The sequence below is a fragment of the Colletotrichum fioriniae genome (genome assembly GCF_027942845.1).
Source record: "Colletotrichum fioriniae strain IMI 355084 chromosome Unknown scaffold_14, whole genome shotgun sequence".
In the NCBI taxonomy this organism is placed as follows: Eukaryota; Fungi; Ascomycota; class Sordariomycetes; order Glomerellales; family Glomerellaceae; genus Colletotrichum; species Colletotrichum fioriniae.
This window is the reverse complement of record NW_027076850.1, coordinates 1,064,514-1,073,786: the sequence shown is the minus strand read 5'-3', so window position 1 is coordinate 1,073,786 and position 9,273 is coordinate 1,064,514. Positions and strand designations below refer to the sequence as shown.

General features: G+C 54.0%; 2 protein-coding genes across 2 annotated transcripts; both read left to right on the top strand.

Annotated features, from left to right (window-relative positions):
* Positions 1-1,127: 1,127 nt before the first annotated feature.
* Positions 1,128-5,817, top strand: DNF1 (phospholipid transporting ATPase; the record flags this gene model as incomplete). The annotated part of the gene is made up of 3 exons (XM_053197019.2): positions 1,128-1,589; positions 1,649-4,824; positions 4,875-5,817. 3 exons carry the CDS (start codon positions 1,128-1,130, stop codon positions 5,815-5,817), a joined length of 4,581 nt encoding a protein of 1,526 aa, XP_053045508.1.
* A 1,122-nt stretch (positions 5,818-6,939) lies between these two features.
* On the top strand, positions 6,940-8,905 carry MSC7 (Meiotic Sister-Chromatid recombination aldehyde dehydrogenase; the record flags this gene model as incomplete). The annotated part of the gene is made up of 3 exons (XM_053197018.1): positions 6,940-7,001; positions 7,078-7,240; positions 7,319-8,905. 3 exons carry the CDS (start codon positions 6,940-6,942, stop codon positions 8,903-8,905), a joined length of 1,812 nt encoding a protein of 603 aa, XP_053045507.1.
* Between the last annotated feature and the right edge of the window lie 368 nt (positions 8,906-9,273).

Sequence of the window (9,273 nt, the reverse complement as noted above, 5' to 3'; positions counted from 1 at the left end):
CTCCGTCTGTCTCCCTTCCTTCTCCTCTTTTCCGCGTCGACCTTATTCGTGCATCGCATCCCTCTCTGTGCCTCTCTCCCTCCCACTCATCTCCAGTGGTGCAGCGTGCTCTGAGAAATTTGTTAGAAACGTGGAACTCGACCCTTTGCACATATCTGAGCCATCAAGCCTTAAGGGGGACGGGAATCAGAGGAAAAAGCACAATACAAGGGCAATTACAGACAGTACCTGTTCTGGTCTGGTCAAGGTCCGTACCTAGTTAGGCTGTTTCTGCTACAGTCCCCCACTCTAACGGTAGGGCGAGATACTTCCGCCGCCGTGCTCCCTCGAGGTACCTCCGATACGTATACTTACTTACCCCTGCGCCATTGCACAGTGAGATCCATAAGGTGAGGTGAGGTACTTTATCCAAGCGTGGATAACTTCCATGTCTTGTCTCTCTCTCTCGCCCCCCTCTCAGTCTCCTCCGAGTTCTCTCCCCCCCCGTGCCTCACAAACCCGTCCTGGCCGTCTAAATGACCGAAGCACTGTCCAATTCATCTACTGCTATGCCGCCTGCATTCTGCACAAACTGACTGCGCGCACCGCTGCTCCCAGACACACTGAAGGGGGTGACTCGAGGTACCTTACCTTCGCCTACCCACCCACCCCCCGTCTGCCCCGGTACCCAGCTGCACTCTGCACTCTGCACTCCCTTCCCCCCTTCACAGCGGGTTTATGGACAACGCTGTCATCAAACACCGCGACAGCGCCTCCCGGCCCCTTCAGCCAAAATAATTCTTGCCCCCTTCCGACCACTCCCTTTCAATTCTGCTACTCCCTCGCACGAACCACACATCTCGCCCAAGTTCCAACCAACACCACCACAACACAACCTCGGACGGACATCGACGACAACGACGACGACGTTACGCTGAACACCCACGGTCGCTCGTTCTCCCTCTCACAATTCATTCGACAACAATCTGCTGTATTTCGACTTCCGCAATCAGATATCCCCGTACTGGAATACTACGCAACACATCGTCTCCCTTCCCCGTCTGGGACCAACGTTGCGGCCGGACGTGGCCATACTGGAGGACCACTCGGGTTGATCGGGCTGCTCGCCCGCACACCAAGAGACCACGATGGCGCCCACGAACGAAGAAGGGCCCAACGCGGCCCTTGATCCTGCTAACGATCCCGCCAACGATCCCGAGGGTCCCGCGCTGACAACATTGAGGACGAGATGGGCCACCCGCAAGATGACGATAAAGAGCAGCAACAAGAAGAGGCTTTCAATCATGCACCGCGCCGGCCACAAGAAACATAACAGCGAGAAGAGTCGTAACTCCGGTGGCACTGAATCTTTACAAACCGAGGCCAACACGGCCACTGACCCCGAGGAAGGAAATGGTGGCAGGAAAATGTTCTTCAACCTCCCTTTGCCCGCAGAGCTTCTGGACGAGGAAGGTCACCCAAGTCAGCATTTCCCGAGAAACAAGATCCGCACAGCAAAGTATACGCCCATAAGTTTCGTTCCCAAGAACTTGTGGTTCCAATTCCAGAACATCGCAAACATCTTTTTCCTTTTCCTCGTCATCCTGGTGGTAAGTCGGACTCGAGGTCTCCCCCAATGCATGCTTGAACCAGTTCCAACCCTTTGTAGTTTTTCCCCATTTTCGGCGGTACGAATCCAGGTCTCAACTCGGTACCTTTGATTTTCATCGTCACTGTCACGGCCATCAAGGATGCCATTGAAGATTACCGTCGCACCATTCTCGATATCGAGCTCAATAACGCCCCCGTTCATCGCCTGGGCGGCTGGAACAACGTCAACGTCGAGGATGATAACATTTCCCTGTGGAGGCGCATTAAGAAGGCCAACAGTCGTTTCTTTGGCCTTGTTTGGCACACAATCGAAAGCATCTGGTCCAAGAAGGCTAGGAAGGAATTGGCAGTTCGCAAGAACCCAGAAGCGTACGCCGATGCGCCGCGACCCTCGGTTGAGACCCACATACCCCGAGACTCTTTCAATCAACCCCGATCCAATCGAGACTCGTTTGTATCTGCCCGAGAGGATATCCAGATGACGCCAGTTCCCTCTCCGCTTCCCCGACAGACTCTCGAGGTCCCGCAAGAAGACGACCACAAGCGCGTCAGAGAGTTGATGCAACGAAAGGGGGACGTGGTAAACCGCAGCCTACCGGTCAAAGGCGACGCCCGATTTCACAAGGACCACTGGAAAGACTTGAGAGTTGGCGACTTTGTGCGAATTTACAACGACGACGAGCTGCCAGCTGATATTATCGTACTGTCCACATCTGACCCAGATGGCGCCTGCTACGTCGAAACCAAGAACTTGGACGGCGAGACGAACTTGAAGGTCCGACAAGCACTGAGGTGTGGTAGGTCACTGAAGCATGCCAGGGACTGTGAACGAGCTCAGTTTTGGATTGAGAGTGAGCCGCCGCAGCCCAATCTATACAAGTATAACGGTGCCATTCGGTGGCACCAAACCTTCGAAGACTCACCCGAGCCCGACCTGATGACCGAACCCATTACGATCGACAACTTGCTTCTCCGTGGTTGCAATCTGAGGAACACGGAATGGGCCCTTGGAGTCGTTGTCTTCACGGGACATGACACCAAAATCATGATCAACTCTGGTATCACGCCCAGTAAGCGTCCCAGAATTGCTAGGGAAATGAACTTCAATGTCATCTACAACTTCGGCATTCTTTTCATTCTGTGCGTCTTGACCGGCATTGTCAACGGTGTCGCATGGGCGAAAACGGACGCATCTTTACATTTCTTCGACTTTGGATCCATCGGAGGAACGGCACCCATGTCCGGCTTCATCACATTCTGGGCCGCTCTCATTGTGTTCCAGAACCTGATTCCCATTGCTCTCTACATCACTCTCGAAATTGTTCGCCTACTCCAGGCAATCTTCATCTACAGCGACGTTGAGATGTACTACGAACCCCTGGACCAACCCTGTATCCCAAAGTCGTGGAACATTTCCGACGACCTTGGCCAGATCGAGTATATCTTCTCCGACAAGACTGGTACATTGACACAAAACGTCATGGAGTTCAAGAAAGCAACTATCAACGGACAGCCGTATGGCGAAGCATACACGGAGGCTCAAGCTGGCATGCAGAAACGCCTCGGTGTCGACGTGGAGAAGGAGGCAGCCGAAGCCAGAGCCGAAATTGCGGATGCCAAAATACGTGCGATCGACGGTCTCAGGAATATTCACGATAACCCTTACTTGCATGACACCGACCTGACTTTCATTGCGCCTGACTATGTCTCTGACTTGGCGGGTGACTCTGGTGATGAACAGCAGGTGGCGAATGAGCACTTCATGCTCTGCCTCGCTCTGTGCCATACTGTCATCGCCGAGAAGATACCCGGATCACCGCCAAAGATGTTGTTCAAGGCACAATCACCTGACGAGGCGGCGCTTGTCGCAACGGCCCGCGATATGGGTTTCACAGTGCTTGGCAGCTCTCAGGAGGGCATCAACCTGAATGTGATGGGCGAGGATCGATTCTACCCGATATTGAACACAATCGAGTTCAACTCGAGCAGAAAGCGAATGAGCGCAATTGTACGGATGCCCGACAACCGTATTTTGCTCATCTGCAAGGGAGCGGACAGTATCATCTATTCGCGTCTGAAGCGGGGCGAGCAGCAAGAGCTTCGCAAACTTACGGCAGAGCACTTGGAAATGTTTGCCCGCGAAGGTTTGAGAACGCTCTGTATTGCGCAGCGAGAACTCACCGATGACCAATACGCCACCTGGCGCAAGGAGTACGACGCGGCCGCAGCAGCTCTTGAACATCGAGAAGAGAAGATGGAGGAGGTTGCGGATCACCTCGAGCGAGAATTGACACTACTTGGAGGCACTGCTATCGAAGACAGACTGCAAGATGGCGTTCCCGACACCATCGCCCTGCTGGGCGACGCTGGCATTAAGCTTTGGGTTCTCACTGGCGACAAGGTCGAGACTGCTATCAACATTGGTTTCTCTTGCAACCTGCTGAACAACGATATGGAGCTTATCCACTTGAAGGTCGACGAAGACGAAACTGGCGAGACACCAGACGAACATTTCCTTAACATCCTGGAGCAGGAGCTCGACAAGTATTTACAGGACTTCGGCCTGAAGGGCGACGACGACGACTTGGCCAAGGCCAGGAAGAACCATGAACCACCCGGCCCAACTCACGGCCTGGTCATTGACGGTTTCTCTTTGAAGTGGGTTCTTCACGATGCTTTGAAGCAGAAGTTCCTGCTTCTCTGCAAGCAGTGCAAGTCGGTTCTTTGCTGCCGAGTCAGTCCTGCTCAGAAGGCCGCCGTAGTCAACATGGTGAAGAACGGTCTGGATGTCATGACTCTCGCCATTGGAGACGGCGCCAACGATGTTGCCATGATTCAAGAGGCAGATGTCGGCGTTGGTATCGCTGGTGAGGAGGGTCGACAAGCCGTCATGTCTTCAGACTACGCGATCGCCCAGTTCCGCTTCCTGTCGCGGCTAGTGCTTGTACACGGTCGATGGTCGTACCGTCGTCTCGCCGAGACGGTGGCCAACTTCTTCTACAAGAACGTTGTGTGGGTATTTGGTATCTTCTGGTACCAAATCTACTGCGACTTCGACGTTACGTATATCTACGAGTACACGTACATCTTATTGTTCAACCTGCTTTTTACTTCGGTTCCGGTCGTCGTTATGGGTGTTCTTGACCAGGATGTTTCGGACAAGGTCTCTCTGGCTGTACCGCAGCTCTATCGCCGCGGTATCGAACGGTTGGAATGGACACAGACCAAATTCTGGTACGTATGGTCACAGCAGTGGCCCTGATGCGATGCTAACTAGGTTCCAGGCTTTACATGCTTGACGGCGTCTACCAATCGGTCATGGTCTTCTACATTCCGTACTTGGCAGTGAGCAGCACGAGCTTCGTGACGAAGAACGGTTTGAACATTGAAGACCGAACGCGACTTGGCGCTTACATTGCACACCCCGCCGTCTTCGTCATCAACGCGTATATCCTCATCAACACATACCGGTGGGACTGGATCATGATCTTGATTGTGGTCCTCAGCGACCTTATGATTTTCATCGTTACCGGCATCTACACAGCCACCGAAGGGTCAGTGTTTTTCTATCAAGCCGCCCCACAGGTATACGCCCAGGCATCGTTTTGGGCGGTCTTCTTCATTGTACCGGTCATCAGTCTTTTTCCTCGGTTCGCGATCAAGGCGATTCAAAAGGTCTACTTCCCATACGACGTCGACATCATCCGCGAGCAGGAGCGGCAAGGAAAATTCTCTCGTCTCACGCAGGGCGACGACGCGACGGTTATTGGGGAGCAGACGGCGAGTAAGACCCCGTCGAACTCGTCGGTCAGCTCGCGCAAGGGTAAGCATATACACTATGCCAGTGTGGATGAGGACAGAAGGCCAATCTATCCACCTTCAGTTGCAACACACACGACGCACAACCCGCGCAGCCAAAACGGCAGCGATGGCACCAACTACACGGGCCACCGGCAATCGATGGACATGATGCAAACGCAGTCCCTCGACATGACCCCTCCGATGCGATCCTCCTTCGAACGACCACGTCCCTCTTACGACCGAGCCCGACCATCCTACGATCGAATGCGAGCTTCGATGGACCGCACACGGGCTAGTTTCGAGGCCAGTAACGACTTTACCTCGGCCGCTCGCCTCTCTCGGATAGAGTCTAGCCAGTCTTACAGCGACCGTTTCCATCCTAGACGACTACGGGGTCTGTCATTGACGAAGAGCGCCAATATGTAGCAGCTGCTCCAGATCCACGACCGAATCGAATCGAATTCTCCTTGTACTATATCCGGCCTGGCCCTCCCGACGGGGCCGTATTGTTTCTTTTTGCTGTTTTGTTGATATCCCCCGATGCATCACGATCTGCATGAGCGATCTACGACATTCCACCTTTCGCACTCCAGCGACTAGATGCTTTGTCACTCACACACACACTCACACACACACACGCTCCGTCACTGTTTTTTTCTGTTTGGTTCCCAGTTCATTATGTTTTCTTGGTATTTTTATCGTATAGGGACTCCTACTGCGACGGCGTTTAGGAGGACAAAGGAACGGAAGTCTCGGAAGGCATTTTTGTGCAAGCTTTGGTGTGCATCCTAGAATTGAGAGAGGGGGGCGCCAGGAACCAGTCCATGCTGAGGGTGCTGGATGTTCTTCGTCAGGCCCTAGGGCGTTGTAAGTCTGGGCGGACCAAACAAAGTGATGGCGCACAGCTCTCGCGCTGTTGACGCTTTTTGTACATATGCGCGAGCATGAGAAGGGAAAAGATGCAAAAAACAAAACATAATAGGGGGAAAGCTTGGAGATGAGCCACAGAGACAGAAGCCAAGTGGTATTTGAATTGTTAAGAAGACCCGTTTTAACTTTGAGTTCCCTGAATGTTAAACTTGTGATTCCCCTTGGTTGGCTGACGACATCAAGAGGAGAAGGTTGTGCGATGATATTTTTGAACAGTGAGGTTACTGGGCGACTCAGCTTTCCCAGGGCCTAATATTGCTCTTCAAAAGTCCAGTAGGAACTGAGCACTTGACTGGGACACTGGGAAGCTTAGGTACAAATATGTTGTACCCTCCCTCACCTGTTACCCCTGCAGCCAGCCCCTGCCCAATACCCGATGCAAGTCCCACCACAGCGAGGGCCTGGCAAGGAACCAGACCGGGGCAAGCTCCCCCGAGCTCTGCTGATTTTTGACCAAGAACATCCGATGCGCCGCGACCTCATGGATGGATCCGCTTGGAGGGGGCTCGGTGTTTGAACATAGCATCTTCACGATCCCAGTGCCCACGACGGCAATTGCAGAATCTCTTCATAACAAGCACTCTGGAGATACACAATTCGGCCCGGGTATACTTCATCATGGACGTACAGCTCTTGGACGACGTCGCCGACAAGCTTAACGCGTACCTCGACGCCGTTCCGTAAGCTACTGCCAGGAGAAAGTGGCGTCACAGTTGTGCTCGAAACCCAAAGACTAACTCGACGTGCTCACAATAGGGCCGGACTTCCTCAGTATATCTTGGCTGCTGCTGCTATTGCGATCAGTATATTCCTCTTGCGGCTGGCACAAAGTTGGAATGAAGACAAGGCTATCCCATACACCGTCCCGCCGCCGAAGATTCCCGACGAGCACTCTATTGTCAAGGAGACAAGCGTCAAGGTATGGCATACTGCGTTGCCTAGATTTCCGACCTTTTTTCGAGCTTGAACCGACGGCTGACTAGGCTGTACGATCCAGATCTCCGGCACAACCGCAGTCCAATGCTACGCTCCGGCCACGGGGCAGTTCCTCGGCTTCATCAACCCCTCCACTCCGGCCTCCATTGACCGCGCTGTCGACGCTGCCCACGCGGCGCAGGCGAGATGGAAGAACACTAGCTTTCGGGAGCGCCGTCAGGTGCTCCGCACGATGCTACAGCATGTTCTCGATAACCAGGAATCCATCTGCCGCGCCGCCTGTCTCGACTCGGGCAAGACTATGGTGGACGCCCAGCTTGGCGAGATTCTCGTGACCGTCGAAAAGCTCACATGGACGCTAAACCACGGCGAGAAGGCCCTCCGCCCCAGTCCGCGACCCACGAATCTACTCATGGCATACAAACGGAACGAAGTGCGGTACGAACCACTTGGTGTTGTCGGTGCCCTGGTCAGTTGGAATTACCCGTTCCACAACCTCGTCGGACCCATCATCTCGAGCATCTTCGCCGGTAACGGTGTGCTGGTCAAGGTCTCTGAGCAGACGGCCTGGAGTTCACAATACTTCACCAGTATTGCGAGAGGGGCTCTCATTGCCCACGGCCACGACCCTGCCCTGATTCAGACGGTTGTGTGTTGGCCGCAGACGGCGAACCATATCACCTCCCACCCGAAGATCTCCCACCTGACTTTCATCGGTTCGCGCCCTGTATGCCTCAAGGTCGCTGCCTCTGCTGCCAAGTCTCTCACGCCTCTGATCGCGGAATTGGGTGGCAAGGATCCCTCCATCGTCCTCGGCTCCGCCGCCAAGGATTTGAAGCGCATTGTTGAAATCCTCATGCGAGGTACGTTCCAAGCTTCCGGACAAAATTGCATTGGAATTGAGCGCATCATTGCTACGCCGAAGCTCTACGACCAGCTCGTGGCAACCCTAGCGCCAAAGGTCCAGGGTCTTCGCCTGGGACCCACCGCAGACGTGGGCGCCATGATCTCGGATGCCGCGTTTGACCGCCTCGAATCCCTCGTTGAGAAGGCAGTCAAGCAAGGAGCTCGCTTGCTGGCAGGTGGCAAACGGTACACTCACCCAGAGCACCCCAAGGGCCACTACTTTATCCCAACTCTCCTCGTTGATGTTACCTCTGAAATGGAGATTGCCAACGAGGAGTGTTTCGGCCCCGTCATGACCATCATGCGCGCTCCTGGACCAGACGCAGACTCAGTTCTGTCAGTGGCCAACGCGCCAGAATTCGGGCTCGGCGCTTCCATCTTCGGCGGCGACAACGACCCCGTTCTCCGCGCCGTCGTCGATGGCCTCAACACCGGCATGGTAGCCGTCAACGACTTTGGCGCAACCTACGCCGTCCAGCTCCCCTTTGGTGGCGTCGGCGGCTCAGGTTACGGCCGGTTCGCCGGCGAGGAAGGACTCAGGGGCCTCTGCAACATCAAGAGCATCTGCGTCGACCGCTTCGGCTGGTTGGGCATTCGTACGGCCATCCCCCCACCCGTAAAGTATCCTGTTCCGGAACAGGAGCGGAGCTGGCGGTTTACTAGGGGTGTTGTTGGCGTCGGTTACGCGCAGAGTCTGGAGGGCAAATTCAAGGGCATTCTCGACATTATGAAGAATGCCTAATCACCTTTGATAGCCCTTATGAATATTGAATGAAAATGGAGGCGTTGAGTTGCACTGGCTTGCTAGATCTTGTATAAGAGTAATAATGGTGGAAGGGAAAGTGAGAGGTTAGAGGCATAGATACCAAATTAATCAAAAGCAACAAGACTTTACATTCATGCCCAGCTTCGTCCCTATCTATTTAAATCACTCTGTGAGACCCAAGGTCTGTCTGTTATACATCCGGCACAGAATCAGGGGACCAAATGGACAGGGCCGTCTGGCTTACTGCCTTTCTCCTGATAGATGTTGTCAGCCAAGGACTTGATTCTGGAGCATCAGGCACGTCGTATTTAGACTCTCAAGACCAGTGTCCATAGTCTGGAGGC